Source organism: Porites lutea, chromosome 8 (assembly GCF_958299795.1).
Source record: "Porites lutea chromosome 8, jaPorLute2.1, whole genome shotgun sequence".
Taxonomy (NCBI): Eukaryota; Metazoa; Cnidaria; class Anthozoa; order Scleractinia; family Poritidae; genus Porites; species Porites lutea.
The window spans coordinates 33,305,673-33,324,216 of record NC_133208.1 but is presented as its reverse complement, the minus strand read 5'-3'; the positions used below and the strand labels follow the sequence as shown (position 1 = coordinate 33,324,216).

General features: G+C 37.5%; 2 protein-coding genes and 1 pseudogene across 2 annotated transcripts; all 3 read right to left on the bottom strand.

Moving 5' to 3' along the window:
- Positions 1-786: 786 nt before the first annotated feature.
- LOC140945600 (uncharacterized) lies at positions 787-3,213 on the bottom strand. Its single transcript, XM_073394612.1, has 4 exons — positions 3,119-3,213; positions 2,338-2,605; positions 1,822-2,128; positions 787-947 (listed from the first exon to the last, which is right to left on the bottom strand). Exons 1-4 carry the CDS (start codon positions 3,211-3,213, stop codon positions 871-873), a joined length of 747 nt encoding a protein of 248 aa, XP_073250713.1. The 3' UTR covers positions 787-870.
- A 4,610-nt stretch (positions 3,214-7,823) lies between these two features.
- LOC140946508 (uncharacterized) lies at positions 7,824-9,536 on the bottom strand (annotated as a pseudogene).
- Positions 9,537-10,785: 1,249 nt separating this feature from the next.
- Positions 10,786-15,889, bottom strand: LOC140946031 (uncharacterized). The gene is made up of 5 exons (XM_073395099.1): positions 15,489-15,889; positions 14,376-14,441; positions 12,888-13,193; positions 11,996-12,148; positions 10,786-11,354 (listed from the first exon to the last, which is right to left on the bottom strand). Exons 1-5 carry the CDS (start codon positions 15,633-15,635, stop codon positions 10,977-10,979), a joined length of 1,050 nt encoding a protein of 349 aa, XP_073251200.1. The 5' UTR covers positions 15,636-15,889; the 3' UTR covers positions 10,786-10,976.
- Positions 15,890-18,544: the final 2,655 nt, after the last annotated feature.

The window sequence follows — 18,544 nt, the reverse complement described above, 5'->3', positions numbered from 1 at the left end:
GTCACTTTGTGCAGCGCTGCTGTTAGAAAGAAACAAAAATCACTACCACGATAATGACTAAAAAAAAATTAACAAAGAACTTGAAAGTAGGAAATAATACGTGGGAGAAATGGAAAATGGAAAATGACCTTTGGAACTGCTTTGCAGTGTGGAAGTTAGTTTTTGCCAAATCACACATTGACCAATATACCTACCTTTTTTTTGTACAAGAGATGATTGTCAGAATTAAATGATTAAAATTTTACCCTACGCTCCCTCTCCACCTTTTTTTCATGCTCCTGGCATGTAATTTAATCTCCCTTTTTTCTGCTCAGGAAGTTATTATTATATCATACCTAGTGTGGAGGAAAACAAGCTACCATTACACAGGATATTACATACAGTGATACATGTAATGTAATCTTTTTTAGAATTGAATGTTCATTTACTCTAAGTCAAACCCATGTTACTTCTAAAAACATATAAAATTTATCATGAAAGATAATCCATTATGTATATATTTTATGTTCGCATAAATCGTCTGATGCTGCAGGCAGCAAGAAGCCATTCTTAATCTATATGTCTTTGCTTAAATTGCCTTTACCTTCCAATTCCACAAGATGACGACTGTCCATTAGGAAACACCGGTACATGAAGATCATCATCCGACCAACCATGTCCATCAAGATTGTCTAGCCACTTTGGGTTAAATGTGACAACAGAATCGCCAGAGGAATCTACAAGAGTCTTTGTGCCAAGGAAAAAAGATAGAATTATCCAAGAATTGAGCTTAAGTAGCTCCCTACCTACCTAAGAAAGAAAGCCTAGAAAATATCCATTAAAAAATAAGGTAGAAATTTATAACAACAATAAAAGCAAATACACTGTACCTTATCGAAAGTGCATGTCTGTGGCATGTTTCTTCTGGGGGATGTTGTCTTCAGTGTCTGATGACTTAGAACCCGACTCTAAAAAGGAATGATGTATATTCAGTGAATGTTCTTACAATAAAATCATTAGTATAGGTAATAGCATGATTTGTAGTGACATTTGGCATAAATACCACTAGTGATATTTCAAAATTTGTTATATGTAATTGCACGAGGCGATAGGCAAGTGAAATTTGAGGCAATTTTGAAATATCATGAGCGGTATTTATGCCAAATATCACGTACAAATCATGCTGTTATTTGTCTACACTACTACCCGCAAAAGATTTGTAATTTTCACATGTAGGTATTTCAAATTAAGCTGAAATACCACTGCTCTGAGCCAATCAAATTGCAGAAATTTCTCATGTAGTAGTAATATAATACTAATACACATGTAATACTCATGCATGAATGGTAATCGGTTTTACTATGACCTGTATGTAATACAATTGGGTAGTTTTAAAGCCATTGTTTTCCACAATAATAATAATTATAAATGAATGATAACATTATTAAACCACAATATTATTTTTATTACCACAAAATTATTTAAAAAATCAGCTAATTTGACTTTTCTGTCATCTTTTCTGGCATCTGTATCAGAAAAATTCTACCAGACTTACAGATGTATTGTGATTATTGTTTCCTGCAAACTTCAAACTAGTTTTGTGTTTACAAAGTTTTTGTTCAGGATGCATCATACTACACAAAAAGAAATTTAACTTTTGCTATGGATCAATTTGGGAAGCAAATGTACATGTACAATGTACTCTGAAAGCTTACTAGTTTTCTTTATTGATCAAGGTCAAATATTAAATGTTCTTGTCTATAGTTATATAAACAGAGTTAAGCCCTTCAATAAAATACTATTATATGACTTTTTCAATAAAAAATGTTGATGTACATGTACCCATAAAATCTTCCTCGTCACAAAGAAACAGAGTTATTCTTTGGTAGGGTTTTCCAAGACATTCTTTGTAACGTTGCAGGGTAAAGGGCTGGGTCGTTCCGGGTATATATTTCACTTGCTGGAAGTCTGGATATAGTAAAAGATATTCATGATCCTTTGGAAGCAAAATGTTGAATGCCAGATGTTTCTCCAAGGCAACTCGCTTCAGAGTAATATCTGTGATATTACTCTTGACTTCTGTAGGCAAGGTAGAACCCCTTTTCTGCTTCAGGTCACCATTGTAGTTATAAACCAATCCAACTTTAATCTGTCAAATAAAATTGTAACAATAAGATTACAACATTATATTACTTTATAGTGCTACGCCTACAGACTAGAAGAGAGAGTGTATTAGAACAAAAGATCCAAAAGAATAGCAAGGCTTTAATATTGCTATGAGCATCAATTGAACCACAGCACTATGGGAGGAAAAGACATTGGCATTATCTGAAATGATATCAGACCTGCAAATTTAACCTGTACTTGTTGATCACATGTTTTCATATTTTTCCCAGTCAGTTTCCTCTCTTTTTTTTTCTTTTTGTCTGCCTTGCGCAGAGCAGATTTGAAAATGCCTTGACCTGCCTCTCTCTGAGTCATAAACTCTTCAAAAGTTAAACTTGTGGAAGCAGAACTAGGACATGGGCTGGATGCTGCATTTGCAGTATTGTATCGTGCACCACATGACCCACAGAATAAAGCACTTGTCACAATATTTCTTGCACCACAAACTGAACAAAACATCCTGAAAAAAAAAAGATCTAAAATTATAAGAAATCAACATTGGTTACTTTTCACCCTGCTGTCACTGTTTCAATTTAACCTTCATGAGATACTGAATTTTATTTTATATATATGTGTATTATTCTTATTATAATGTGACCATAGTCAGGCTGTGCAGACTCCACAGGACCTCATAAGGAATGTACATTTTTGATTGGGGGGCAGGGGGCTAGGTACGTGCTTTAACAAGTGGACTATCAACGAAAATATACTTCTGCCTTGTTACCCAATGGCAACATATATCTATATCACCATTTAGTACCACCACCCAATTCTACATTACAAACAGACAGAGAACTACTATAAAATTCAAATAGTGGCAGCAGTAAATGTACTGGTAATATTCCTAGACCAGCTGATTCCCTTGGATTCTCCAAATTGGCATCATCACTACTTGGTTGGCTTGCATATTCGATGCCTGAGTCAGGATGGCACTTTGAATTTGTTGAGAAATTGCAGTTTTGTTCTGGCTCACCTAGCAGACAATTCTGAGAGTTCTGACACCCCCTGGAATGAAACAATATCCCACGAATGTGAGCTTTCACTCATGGCCAGCCAGCCCTTGGGCATCCTCCTTTTTGTTAAAAACTGAAAAATTCTTGGAGCTGGGACAAGTCAATGTCAAAAATGGGTTCATCCTGAGAACAACAATGTTGAAGATTTATAGTTAAAATATTCAGTGCGTTCGGCTAACTATTTAGGAATGATTTCCATTAACTTGGAGCGGATTTACATTATTGAAATCAATATTTACGTTTTCAATTTACGATCAGAATCTTCCAACATTAGCCTGTGCGTGAGATTACCGATCATTTGTTTCGGTCTGGAAAGATTAAACACGTCATTTTCAGGAATTTAGGCAGGGAACTTCAATACTAACAAAAGGGACTGTTCTTCACTTCCCAGAAAGGCGACATAAATATCAAAATACCACCGAAGAGAACCTTACCTTTCAAGCTCCTTCACTTTCAGCTGGCGGTGTTCTGATCACTTAGCAGCCTGGCTTTTTTTCCATGTTTTTGGCGCGTTCGGACCGTGCGTATACTCTTTACTAAGTTTGCATCCTCTTTACTAAGTTTGCACGCGTATTATTAAGTTTGCATGCTCTTTACTAACTTTGCTGGCGTATCATTAAGTTTGCTTGCTCTTTGCAAAGTTTGCATGCGTATTATTAAGTTTGCATGCTCTTTACTAAGTTTGCATGCTCTTTACTACGTTTGCATGCGTTTTATTAAGTTTGCATACTCTTTACTAAGTTTGCATGCTTATTATTACGTTTGCTTGCGTATCATTAAGTTTGCTTGCTCTTTACTAAGTTTGCACGCGTATTTTTACGTTTGCTTGCGTATTATTAAGTTTGCATACTTTTTACTAAGTTTGTATGCTCTTTACTAAGTTTGCGTTCGTTCTATTAAGTTTGCATACTCTTTACTAAGTTTGCATGCGTTTTATTAAGTTTGCATACTCTTTACTAAGTTTGCATGCGTTTTATTAAGTTTGCATACTCTTTACTAAGTTTGCATGCTCTTTACTAAGTTTGCATGCGTTTTATTAAGTTTGCATACTCTTTACTAAGTTTGCATGCTCTTTACTACGTTTGCATGCGTTTTATTAAGCTTGCATGCTTTTTACTAAGTTTGCATGCTCTTTACTACGTTTGCATGCGTTTTATTAAGTTTGCATACTCTTTACTAAGTTTGCATGCGTTTTATTAAGTTTGCATGATGTTAATTAAGGTGACTCGACCCAGTTTTTTTGGGGGGGTACCAGCCTAGTTTGAAGCTCTCTGGTATCCCTACCTTTACTTTTATCGTAAGTCTAACACATAAAATGGATAACTTATAGATCAATCTACAATATAACATAAAATTTTTGGCGATCGAGGTAAATGTCACGTGGTTATAATGCCACGCCCCTTTGAGGACTGAGTCGAAAATCTTCTGTTGCCGGCATTTTTTCGTGAAAATCTCTCGGCTACACATAGTGCGCATTAGTGCCTTGCGCTGAACAGAGTTTCACCAAAATCGCAAAGACGCAATTCGAGAAATTCAGCGGTTTCCAAATTTAGGTCATAATTTATGCGAAAATGATAAGCAAACTTTACACTGATTATATCTAATAAACTATGAGATTCATCTCTTTATTTTGGGCATCATTATAACAGATGGGTCCTTGCAAGTCAGCAAAACGCTTTAGGGCCTTGTAAATGCGCGCGATTTCGAGCAAAGCAAACATATAGAAATTATAGTTTTCGCTATTTGTTGACGTTTGTCAGCGTTTAAGAGTCCTTCTCACGAAAAAAGCATTTTCTTAAAAATTCGTAGTTTTTTTTCCTTCAAATTTTTTCAGGGCCACAATTGATTAACTAACTACCCGGACTCTGAATTTCATGGTCATTGAAAAACTGTGACATTATCTTCTATGAGCCCAAACTTGAGTAAACATTGAAGATTTTTAGCGTTTTGGCTGAGTTTGTGCTTTGGGAGTTGTCTATTGTTTCTGGTCTGTCATTATACAGCATTCTTGTTCAGCACGCGTGCAATGACCACGCTTGGCTGACTTCCGAATGCTCACCGAGATATTCCCGTCACGAATTAGTTTAATTATTGGCTTGCATTAAACCTATGAAAAAATGATATTTTTTTAATAATAAGTAGATTTAGTGTGTAGCACTTCTTGATTTTTTTGCAAAGGCACAAGAAGCACGAGAATTGATTGAAAATTGTGAATTAAACCTCTATGTATCACGCGATGGCCTGTCTCACTGTACCAAAATTAATCATATCTCGGCGAGCATTCGGAAGTCAGCCAAGCGCGGTCATTGAACGCGTGCTGAACAAGAATGTTGTATAATGACAGACTAGAAACAATAGACAACTCCCAAAGCACAAACTCAGCCAAAACGCTAAAAATCTTCAATGTTTACTCAAGTTTGGGCTTATAGAAGATAATGTCACAGTTTTTCAATGACCATGAAATTCAGAGTCCGGGTAGTTAGTTAATCAATTGTGGCCCTGAAAAAATTTGAAGGAAAAAAAACTACGAATTTTTAAGAAAATGCTTTTTTCGTGAGAAGGACTCTTAAACGCTGACAAACGTCAACAAATAGCGAAGACTATAATTTCTATATGTTTGCTTTGCTCTAAATCGCGCGCATTTACAAGGCCCTAAAGCGTTTTGCTGACTTGCAAGGACCCATCTGTTATAACGATGCCCAAAATAAAGAGATGAATCTCATAGTTTATTAGACATAATCCGTGTAAAGTTTGCTTATCGTTTTCGCATAAATTATGACCTAAATTTGGAAACCGCTGAATTTCTCGAATTGGGTCTTTGCGATTTTGGTGAAACTCTGTTCAGCGCAAGGCACTAATGCACACTATGTGTAGCCGAGAGATTTTCACGAAAAAATGCCGGCAACAGAAGATTTTTGACTCAGACCTCAAAGGGGCGTGGCATTATAACCACGTGACATTTACTCCGATCGCCAAAAATTTTATGTTATATTGTAGATTGATCTATATGTTATCCATTCTATGTGTTAGACTTATGATAAAAGTAAAGGTGGGGATACCAGAAAGCTTCAAAGTAGGATGGTACCCCCTCAAAAAAACTGGGTCGAGTCACCTTAAGTTTGCATGTTTTTTTCTAAGTTTGTGTACGTTTTGCCATCTATTATTTGTGTGTAGTGCCTATATCGGCCACCATAGTTTTCTTCATCGAACCGAGAGCGAAAAAGAAATCGAAGAGCGAGTTTGACAAAGAATGGGCCGCAAAATTGGCAGAGAGCGACAAAGGCTCATTTTATCAGCAAGAGAAGTGGCTCGAGGAGTTGGATATTCAGAAAAGCGAAAACGCTGCAGTTGCTGAGAGTGCAAGCCGCTCCAAAATCCAGCTTGAAGAGCCAGATGAAGAAAGCCAATTAAGCTCATCGACCCCGTCTGCTGATGGAACGTGGAAAACAATAAGCGATCGAGCTATCGTATCGAGCGAAAAACTGCTTGAGAAACTGGACGAATCTGTATCTTGTCGATTTTGCCAGGGAAGAGTCCAAGCCATGGAAAATGTGGCGACTAAGTATGGACTTGGTTCCACCTGGAGAATCCAGTGCGAGAATGAAAGCTGTCCGTCGCACAAGACAAATTCTGTTTTTAATTCTTCCGAGAAGAGCAGAGCGTTTGAAATAAACCGGGCCTCAGTTCTTGGCCTTCGAGCAATCGGTGGTGGACATTCGACGGCTTCAGAGTTTTTTAGTTTCCTTGGCCTGGCGCCGATCAAATAAAACGCCTGGGCGAATCATACAAAAAAGATCGAAGGAGAGGCAAAACTTTTGCTCGAGAAACAATTAAACCGTGCTTCTCGTGGTGTAAAAGAGTGGCAGTTTTCCAACGGAGAATTAAACTGTTCACTTGAAGATGTTGATAGCAATAAAAAGTTTGTTCCTGTTACATGTTACCTGTCAAAGTCCTATTGTTAGAGAAAATTGATCCCTCTCTGATATCAATCTGAATAAACATTTAGGATGCCGCCAAAAATGTATTTTCTATTTTATCTCCGAACGCAAATTTTGCTAATCGACTCGAACATTTTGAACTCCAAGTCGGCAGCCTTTCAATCAATTTGGCTAAAATTTGGCCAGAGTGATGCCATATATCTATTCTACAAAACCGTGTCTGCGAATTTTAATACTCCTTTTCATTTTAAAGCTAGAGCTTTTTTCCCATAGGGAGTGTTGACTAATTGCCTTCCCCAACTTCATTTGCTAATAAAAGAAAAACAAACGCACTTGTCAAAAATCTGAGACACGGTTTTTTAGTGGAACGTGTTGACAAGCGAATGCGGTGTTAATTGTCTTCTTTCGTATATTTGCGGCGGGAGTGGAAAATGATTTATAGAGACGTATACTTTTACACAAAGCGTTCCAGTTTCGAAACACATTTAAGTAAATAGTTTTTGTTAGTTCAAATCCATAATCTGGAATTATTAAGCTTTTAAAAAATATATGGTTTATAGGGGTTTTTATAAAAACAACTAACGCTACAGCGATCCGCGCGCGGACGGTCCTGAAGGGTGGCTGATACCTTAAATATAACAATGTTAATAGGCTAAAGTATGTCTCTAAATAAGATCAGTATATACATAAAAACAAATACAAAAATCGAATACAGAAAGTACACCATTTACAAAGCTACATTATACTTAAAGACAATTCTATTAAAGAATAGAATGCTGCATTTGCAGGTCCGTGTGAATGGCGGACATTGCGGGAGATTTATTCCTTAAGTTGTGTCTTGTAATCTTAGTCTCAGGGAAATTAGCTCTAAGAGGGTGGTTCGGGATACTAGAAACCTTCCTACAAATTCTATGATCTTGTACTTTAAGTAATTCACCTATCTCTCATTTCTTGGATATGTAACTGCGTTTAAAACATCGATCTAAAAACTGCTTGGCCATAGTTAGCTCTGATTCAGAGGCCCGAAACAGATAAAGCATAAGTAATATTAGGTAGAACTATGGAAGAGAACGAATGGTCTACTTCCGCTTGGCTACATCCTTCTTTTTGGAGGCATCTGATGGCATTTATTAGCTTTACATAACTTTTCTTTAAGGTGAGTGCTGAATTTGCAGTTCGGCTGAAATGTGAGACCTAGAATGGCCCCGGGGGGGCACTTGGGTATTTTTTGGGTGGGTATGTGCCGCCCGGGACTCCAAATTGGCACCCCGTTCTAGAAAAAATTTCCCCTAAAATTGATACCCCGTTCTAAAAATGGGCCAATTTTTTATACCCCATTCTAGTATTCGCCCTAAAACTGATACCCCGTTCTAGAAATGGGCCAATTTTTTATACTCCGTTCTAGGGTGCAACAAGAGTACAACAGTTTGCTTGTTAACGCATTGAACCGTATTTTTAAAAGCAATCTGTCCTTGAATACTTTCAAATAGCTGCTTACAAAAGTGGAGCTTTCGTGCGTTCGAAATTTTATACCCCGTTCTAGAAAACGCCTCTGAAATGGATACCCCGTTCTAAATCAGGTGCTTCAAAATCACGACCCCTTTGGGCGGCACATACCCGTATAGGTAATGTATGGGAGTACCCCCCCCCCCCCCCCCCCCCGGGTAGAATGGTTACTGTACTTGTCTGTGGTATGCCTAAAATACTATTGTAGGCCTCGGCAGTGTGTCGTTTTTTATACATAATAAGCTCTTTACATTTTGTAGAATTCGAATTCATTCTATTTTGGCCTGCCAAAAGAGAGAAATTAGAATGCTCAAAGAAGTCATTTTTTGTTTCAGGACTGACAGGGGTACAAGGTGCAAGTGATATTATAACATATCACCTGATAGGTAAAATGACATCATTCGAGCACATGTACATCGTAAATTCATTGCTGGGGTGTAGAACATCATTAACTAATGGGGAGGTACGAGTTATATATAATGACTTCATCGTCAATATTTTAATTTTGACTTCTAAGCTCTTGAGTTTATTATAATATATACATGGATTAATAAAAGATGAAAATAACGACTCTCGAAGGAACATTTTTAAATCTGCCGGCATCTACACTTTTTTAACTAAAGGAGTGCCATTCGGATGTATTTTGAAAGCTCAGAAAGCTTCGTTTCAAAAATAGTAAATTTCTTTCAAAATCTTGAATTAACAAAATGTACGAAATAGAGGAAACCGAACTGCGACACCAGTTATGTCCTCAGTGACGCTACAAGTTCAACTGAACTGGTTAGAATAAAAAGAACTAACAGGCCGCGATTTCACTGAGTATTACTCATTGTAAAACTGAAACATCATATTAACTCACACAGAACCCACAGTTCCACCGACTTAAATTAAATGATCATCTCTAATTTGTTCACTGAAAAAAACTTAAGGAACCTTTTAGTAAAACTGTGAAAGGTTTGAACCCAGGAGTCATCTCAAAAGGTTGAGTTTGATCGTCCGGGTGAACGTAGTCCTGAATAGGACTGTTGTTGTTGACAGTGACTGACGTTTCGACAACCTGTGCGGTAGTCATCTTCAGAGTCAAAGTGAGTTGTATCACGTCAGTCGATGGTATTATACCCTATCTGATTGGTCAATTATGTCGCGATGTTATTCGTCGTCTGTCAGTTAAGCCGTGATGTTATTGGCTATGAAGACTCGGTTACACGGTACAGCTATGGCTGCTATGGGCTCTCCAGTTTTCTGTTGTTGTAGCAGAAATTGTCATGCAAAGCATCGAGGAACAAGCCCTAGCTACCTACACGCGAACTTTACCTCTTTGGTTACGTTACGTTGACGACACATTCACCGCCGTACACAAAGACGGAATCGACGATTTTCACGAACACCTTAACAGACAGAACGCGGACATACAGTTCACCAAGGAGATTGAAGAAAATGGTAAGATACCTTTTCTAGACTGCTTAGTCACTTGCGACAACAACAAACTAAAAACGACTATTTACAGAAAACCGACACATTCCGACCGACTACTAGACCAGTCTTCGTACAACCCGACCTCTCACAAAGCTACTACTATCCGGACTCTGACGAGACGAGCGCAACTAGTTTGCGACTGACCTGACAGCCTACAAGACGAGACTGATTATCTTAAAAACGTTTTTAGTAAGAACAATTACAACACGGACTTTGTTAGACGGAACACTCACAGTAACACTGATTCCAACTCTCAGACCAACTCCGGCCCTGTTACGACAGCGACTATACCGTACATCAGAGGTACCTCTGAAACTATTGCACGTATATTACAACCTTACAATATACGTGTTGCACACAAACCGATAACCACTTTACGGCGACTGCTTACTAATGTCAAGGACAAAGACACCCGGACGTTCACCCGGACGATCAAACTCAACCTTTTGAACCTATTAGTATTGCCCTGCCTAAAATTTTGTCTGGTTTCTAACAAGAGATCAGGCCCAAGTTAAACAGCTTTAGACGTCTTTACGAACGAAAACAAGGCTTCATCTCGGTTACTAGAGTTTCTGATCTCGCAACTCAAGCTATTCGCCCCGCAGCTTCAAAGTAAGACGTTAACTTTAAAGTATGTCCCAAAAACTTGGTCCATATAGGTCATTATGGATTCGCCTCTGTCTATTTCAAAACGGGGATAAAACATGTACATAACAAAAAAGCCTTTTATTGTCATGCAAATAAAACTCACTTTAATTTGCATTGGGCCTCACTTTGAAAGTAAGTGTTTAAAGACCTCGAAATGGCCTATTAAAATCAGTTACAATTGATTATTCACAATTATTTCTAGCAGTGCCACCTTATTAACACATACGTCAATCTACTAAGGCAGTTTTGTTTAAATTGTCTCGACCCATGCAGGCATGCGCACATTCTCAGCAGCACCGTTTACAGACGCCGCTGATGGTGGGGCATTGCCTGTCTGTGCACTGTATGAATATGATAGATGCACATCCTCAGTGACGCCGCCTGAAGGCGCTGTTGATGGAAGAGCATTTCCTGTCTGTGCACTGTATGAATATGGTAGATGAACATCCTCAGTGATGCCGGCTGCAGACACCGTTGATGGTGGGGCATTGCCTGTCTGTCCACTGTATGAATATGGTGGCGGCATATCCCCAAATACACCGCTTGTAGATGCCTCTTGTGGTGGAGCATTTTCTGTCGGTGTATTGTATGAATAGGGCGGAGGTCTCTCATGTTCCTTTGGTTCCTGCTGTTTAAAATGGGTTTACATACAAACAGAAAACAATTTCAAGTTTCTTAGGTGGATTACATCCAGGCTTTTTTATATGGAACACTCTTACAGTAAATGAAGTAGTACTTCAGTTTTAATGTAACGTAAAGCAACAATTTTCCCAGGTAGAATGAAGACCTACACCCAAAGGACATTTTTAAAATGGTGAACGAAAGGTACCGGGATTGATACCCGCGGGTTCTCCAGTAACATATGTTGGGGTTGTTCGAGCGACTCGCTCGCTAAGCGAGAAGATACTAAGTCTTCTTTTATATCTTCGTCTTTCCTCGTTGTCTTAGCGCCCGTACAAAAGGTTGGGAAACCTCAGTCTGCTATTTACAAAAAATCTCAAATTCGGCTTATAACGTCCTGCTGTGAACCTCATTACAATGAGCGAGAAACAGCAACCCCAGTGCAACAAACATTTTTTTTTTAACTTAGTAGCGTAAATATATGAAGTATATTATCCGCCCCTAAATAACGCAGCCCGTTAAACTATGTTTACTCCTTAGAAGAGATTTTTCAGCTATTGGCCTTGTGGTATTTTGTGTTACAGAACTAAACGAACGATTTGTTAGCATATGCGGTTGTTAGCATGCAGCACTACTGTCTGTCGTTACCTGTGGACGTAAGAAAGCGGCCTGCTGTCCTGTCACGGGAACGCCGTGAAGAGCAGTCGCTATGGCACTAGTTGGTTGAGTAACCACAACACCAGCTTGGCCTGCTGGGTGCATTGGTTGCGTTCCAGCGTACAGTACGTGCTGCGTAGTAGCCTAAAAATATTTGTTATAGCAAAACAACAACAGAATCAGCAAATACTGGTTGTTTGCTTTCCGGCTTTCATCTGAGAAGTTTGCATGTTTTGGCTCCGAGGGCATTGATATCTTCTCATGAACGTACTTATGAAATTTATTAGTGGAAAAGTACTGACTGAGGAATTGTCCTCAGTAAAACGGTTAAACCCTCCTTCAACCTTACAAAGAGGCAGCTTGGTTGTCTTGGTATGAGTGCAGAACTAATGAACATGCATGCATGGCGAAAGAGCTAACGTAACTGCTATACGAAATAACAAAATAAAAAAATTATTGACTAAAATAATAGGAACAGTTCTCCAAAATATTAATGTCAACGGCGTTTTGAGAAATATCTTAGGTTAAACGACAGTTTAATAATTAAGGGATAATTAAGGTTAAGAAATAAAGGAAATTCTGAATCAAAGGAAATTAGATATTGCTTTAACCTGAGATCAATTTTACCTTCAACATATATATTAGTATAAAACAATTTTCTTCTAGTCTCGGTAAATCTTTTATTAGTAGGAAAAGTATAAACCTCGTCGCTCCAAGGATCAGTTAATACTCTACCATTATTCACCTCAAATTTTAACTAAGGAGAATAATAAATAGTCCAAAGAGTGGGTAAGTCAGAACGGGGTCTTAACAAAGTAGAACATTCGACCAAAGTTAGAAACTAAGAAGAATTAAGTCAGGAAACATGTGTCATGCTACTTACGTCGTGGCCAGATGTTCCACAGCACACAGCTTTGCAGGAGTAGGTAGATGAAACGAGGCCAACAATGAAAACCAATGCAGATAATATCAACTGGCAAACACCCAATCCCATTCCATCTGCAGCTTCACCTCGATTTGTACCTGACCGGGAGACTGAACAAGGCCTCTTAAGAATGGTGCTTTCAAAAAGCCAATCTTCCCGGCAATTAAGGATGCTGGAAAACTGGCTAACAGCAAAGCAGTAGCTGATGAACATAATTACACAAATGACACAAGCAGTGATGGAGAATCCCAGGAAACAACCAATCTGTGGACAGATGTAAAAACAACTTTTAAGTTGCTTATTATAAATCGCCAAGTTCTTAAAAATAAGCCGCCACTAGATTAGCTCGGTTGGAAGCCCTGCTCCGACCAGTGTCTTAATTTTATTCACTTTTAAAAGCCAGAGCCAAAATCAAAAGTTTAGAAACCAAAAAAGACTGAAAATTTAGCAGTCTGCAGTGTTGAGTTTCAAATAATTAAATCATTGAGCACTGGCGTTAAGTTTTTGCTCGTGTTCGTGAATGGAACATAAAGGACCGCTCATTGCCATTCCAAAAAAAATTAAAGGACATATACCCCAGTCATGTGTTGTCTACAATGATGGGCTAAGAGATAAGGCCTTGCTCTTTATAGATTTATTTTAAGGGGGGTTATTTCTTGGAAAGTATTTTCTAGAAATCTCATGAGTCAAGAGATCATAATAATATTATGGCTCTTACGTGAGTCCAGTGCATATATTTCAAGCCTAGGTTCGCTGAACAGTTTAATTTGTTTGTTTGTTGCTCTTTTTATTATTATATTATTTGTTTTCTCTTGCCTGTTTTTCCCTTTATTCCTTCTGCTTGGCGAGCTTTTGCGTTACAAGTATTTCTAGTCATAAGAAAAAAATATTCAAAGTTCACTTAGAAGAAAGGTTTTAATTATTGATGAATTTCTTCCGCTTTAAAATCCATCAGTATTAGAGCTTTTAAAAGGAGTTCCCCTTACCAAGATTTAGTTGGACTAAGAAGGACTATCTGTAGTCAACGATCGCCAATTACATTTACATGTACGGAACACTTCTACCCATTCTGAACGGATTTTTTATTTTCATTACTTTAGGTTAAATTTTTTATTTCATAGATCGAATCGTAACATTAATGCATTGTTATGTATGCTTAGTTTTGCAGTCTCTGAGTGCAACATGTGTTCATTTTCATGCCCCATTCCATTTTGAGTAAAGGTCCACCCCCAAAATTAAACCTGATAACAGAAATTATGTTCTTTAACCGCTATTGCATCTCATTTATTAGTGTAGTTTTAACCTGTCCCGTTGGTTAATCACATATAGTGCAGATTGTTTACAGATTGCGGAAATGTAGTGTTTATCAAGAGAGAATGATATATTTATGCATTCCATTCTTAGATAAAATTGTGGAGATATGTTAACAAAATAAAAAATACTCACCAGGCATTTGTTTGGGTTTGTATCTTCTTTTGCACCAATGTATCCTAAAACTCCACTGATAATTACCTAACCATGGATGATATGAAATGATTATTCCGTTTTAAAATATTAAATGTGCATAAAGGCCACGCTGAAATAACTTTACATATACCTTAAAAATCTAAATTCACTATTCATGCTGACTGTAGACTGACTGTACCGAACAAAAGCTGGGCCAGGAGTTATTTTATCCGTGTCCTTTGGAACACTGACGTTTCGAGCTCTAGCTCTTTTTAATGGCCTACGAAAAATTCTCGACACGTGGCCAACTTTTAAGTCTTTCTTTCTCTCTCAATTTATCTTATCTGCTCAGTTAAAAGAAAAAAAAAGCAATGTTTTCGCTATCTCACTCTCTTCAAAGTTCTGCTATTCTAAACGTAAGTCGATCGATCTTATCAAGGAAAAGAAATCTATAGAAAAATCCGAAACACATAATCTTTTCAATTGACCTGCTATTTCTTGCAAGGAATATTAAGGGGAATATATTCCAAACATTCAGGGAGCAGAATGATTGAAACCGATCGAAATAATGACGTTAGTTCTCGCGTCACGGCTGGTTTGCAAAACAACAACGAAAATGGCGGACGTCGTTAGTGACAAATGAACGGTATTTAAACGAGAAACATGAGTTACTTCGTATAGAAAGGCTTCACTGGAGCCGCGAAGAAACACTGGCACATTTCCTCGCAGAAATTCACCCGCTTTATTTAGTCTCCCCCTCCACAGACGTTCTTAGGGCTTCTTCACCCTTTCCCGTCCGTCATTTCGCAGTCAGCATAAAAACTCCCTCATGCGAACAGCTTCCCTACGTTCTTTTAAGATATGTTATGTATTTTCCAAACAGAAGGCAAAATATCCTCTGTGTCATTCAAATTTCCCTCATCTTGGCGCTTCTAGAATTTATTCTACGAAAAAATATGATTTAAAATGTATATTGCTTCGGCGGACTGTGAAGCTAATATGTTAACATTTTTTCTGAACCATGCAATATGAGCAGAAATGCAAATGTACTCCTGTATTCGAATCCACTCCGAAGATTACTCTAAGTTCCATCAAGTTTATATCTTTTCTTACCCAAAAGCCAACCCATACTCCAAAACCAACGTACGTACTCCAGTGATGAACAACGAAAATGCTTCCGATACCAAGTAATATCATCAAAGAACCACACAGCATCTGGAAGATGGCTGAATTTCGGAGAATTTTCGCTCGGTAAACCATGATTGCAGTTCAACTGAATAGTTACATCGTTAGAATTTTTCATAATTGAAGAAACCTTCGGATAATAACATTGACGTCAATATTTCAGGAGGGTTACAATTAGCAAGGGTTGAGTGAGTAATGATAACGATATTTTTTATCTCCAAGATAATAATAAGCAAACGTTTTGTTAAGTTAACATCGACGATTAAATCCAACGAGGTTCTGGAGGTCGTCATAACGCCATTCTCAATTTAAAAATGATTCAGTAGAATATACCGTAAGCGAATTAGGCTGATAACTAAAGCAGAACTAGTTGCTGACATGACTTTGTAACGGTTGAGTAAATTATTTTTATATTTTTATTCGAAAATAGCGTATATTGACGACACGATATTGCAGATCAGTTTAACGCTTGATCATGTATTCTATAAGGCGGTTACTATTTGCAAAGGCCTGAGCTAGGATTGGCTTGCTCATCCGACTATGTATCCATGTTACAAAGAGAAAGTGGTATGCTAAGAGGTGTCTTTACTGTTCTGATTAAATTTAATTCATTTCCTTTTTAATCTTCAAACCTGTCTTTAAAGCAGATTGACCTATTGCATTTATTTCCTATAAATCTTTTTAAAAGATGCCTTTCTTGCAGCAGTGCAGTAGTAAGTTAGTTAGCGGATGTCACCAATTTGCCTGGCGACCGCTCGTACTGCTTAGAAACTGCTTGTGTAGGCGAGTTGCCGCCATTGCCCAATTTAAAACTGAGAGGGGCTGGTTACGAGTCCGTTTATTATTATTCATTCAAAATATTTCCCCGATTCTGATTGGCTAAAAGCACACGCGTAATTCCCCATAACCAGCCACTGATGACCAAGTTTGGAAGAATTTTGCGATTAATGAACCGATGACGTCAAAAGTGCAGCTCCCTTACAGGTTAATGCACCGTTAACCGAGAAGACCTGGGGGCGAGGCTGAGTTGTTTTGGTTGTGAAAATAAAAATGACGGACATTTTTTTCGTTTCAAGAGTAATAACTAGGCGAAATAATAGCTTAAAACATGGCAAGACAACTCGAAGGGCGACATCTGCTATTTGAAGAATATTTGCGGAGCTTAACAACCCTAAACGTGCACTATCGAAGATGAACTTAACATCGATGGAGGTAAGCATGTTTTAACTACGTTTTTAATCTAGGAATTATTTTGAATGAATAATAAAACAATTATTGAATTCGGCTTTCGTATCAAATGAAGAATTATAGAGATCTCGGAGGGTGTTATCCGCCTCGGCCTACGGCCTCGACGGATAACACCCTCCTCGATCTCCATAATTCTTCATAAGATACTCAGCCTCATTCTTTATTTTCTCTGCGAGACATCAACTTGACACTCGGAGGCCGACATCTGCTATTTGGAGAATGTTTGAGGAGCTGGACAAACCTTAACGTACATTATCGAAGATAAACTTAACATCGATGGATCGATGGAGTTAAGCATGTTTTATCTATGTTTTTAAACTAGGAATTATTTTGAATGCATAATAAAACAATTTTTGAATTCGGCTTTCGTATCATATGAAGAATTATGGAGATCTCGGAGGGTGTTATCCGCCTCGGCCTACGGCCTCGACAGATAACACCCTACTCGATCTCCATGATTCTTCATAAGATACTCAGCCTCATTCATTAATTGTTAAATATCAATGAATAAATTCTTAACTACATTAAGTATGTTTTAGATAAAGATGAAGAGTCTATTGTCAACGAGCATTAAATATATCAATGAATCTTCACTCTAATGGCAATACTACTTTTTATAGTAATCTAATGGAAATATCCAAATTCTATTACAATAGTCTTCCTTCATTTGATCTTAATAATCTAGATAAAAACAAGATAACTAGTTATATAGCCATAATGAAACAGAATTATATTGCTCATTGGCGACATAAAGTTAAACATTCGAAAAAATTAGCGGTTTACAACACGTTTAAGCATTTAAGTCTCAAGTTATTTAAAACTAACAAGAAAAACAATTGATAGAAAAACGTTAGTAAGGTTACGCTTAAGCAATCACAAACTTATGATCGAAACCGGAAGATATGACCAAACTCCTCGGGACACTGCCCGAAATATTCAATTCTTAAAAATGATTTTCTTTAGCAAATCCCCTACTCGGACCTAGTTGATTAAACTAATGAATTCCAAAGATGACTATGTCAATTTACGAATGATGATCTTTGTTGCATTATTAATTGATTTACGTGATAGCTTCAGAATGATGACACTCGATTTCTACTAAAAATTTTTTTTTCTGCCTATCCTTTTGCAATACTGTAATTACTTATAGTCATGTAAATAAAGGTTTGTTCTTGTTGTTGTTAACTTTTCTTCAGAGGTGGTGACCGATGCATGGAACGAATTTGATCCCCCATCATGTTCCTGAAAGGGTCAATTTTTCGAAATTCTCTCTTGTCGAAATCTAACCAGAGCTAACTAAAGACCTTTCTCTTGCCTCATGCATAATTGAGTACAAAGTGGTGAAAGGAAGAAAAGAGGGAGGACCTAACCGAGGTCAATTAATGTTGTTTATATAGAGATTGAATCCTTCCGGCTGCTAAACTAAAAAGCATATGCGTTTAGGTAGAGGTCCTAGAATTTAAGTTTAAAATTGGAGGGCGTCTCAAAATCTTTATTTACTTATTTTTTTTATCTTGGCATTACTTTTAAAAGCGTATGTCCAGGATTACCTGAGTAGACCTCACTTTTCAGCGCATTAGAGGGTTCCACATATTGACCTAGTTTTTCATAATTAACATAATGACTTGGCACAATCAAAAGTGAATAATTATTGTAATTTTGCTGCGTGATTAAGAATCACCATCTATATGGTGAGTTCTTATTACCCTCTTACATTCAGTCGTATTTTGTATTTA

What these genes read in the sequence shown, in the direction of transcription:
- LOC140945600 (XM_073394612.1), bottom strand. Translation starts at nt 3,213, where the DNA reads ATGCCCAAGGGCTGGCTGGCCATGAGTGAAAGCTCACATTCGTGGGAT. An exon ending in CTCTCAGAATTGTCTGCTAG is followed by an intron (nt 2,606 to 3,118) that starts GTGAGCCAGAAC and finishes TTTTTTTTTCAG; the next exon opens with GATGTTTTGTTCAGTTTGTG. An exon ending in CATGTGATCAACAAGTACAG is followed by an intron (nt 2,129 to 2,337) that starts GTTAAATTTGCA and finishes TTTATTTGACAG; the next exon opens with ATTAAAGTTGGATTGGTTTA.
- LOC140946031 (XM_073395099.1), bottom strand. Translation starts at nt 15,635, where the DNA reads ATGGTTTACCGAGCGAAAATTCTCCGAAATTCAGCCATCTTCCAGATG. An exon ending in GTGGAACATCTGGCCACGAC is followed by an intron (nt 12,149 to 12,887) that starts GTAAGTAGCATG and finishes AAATATTTTTAG; the next exon opens with GCTACTACGCAGCACGTACT. An exon ending in CCGCTTTCTTACGTCCACAG is followed by an intron (nt 11,355 to 11,995) that starts GTAACGACAGAC and finishes CATTTTAAACAG; the next exon opens with CAGGAACCAAAGGAACATGA.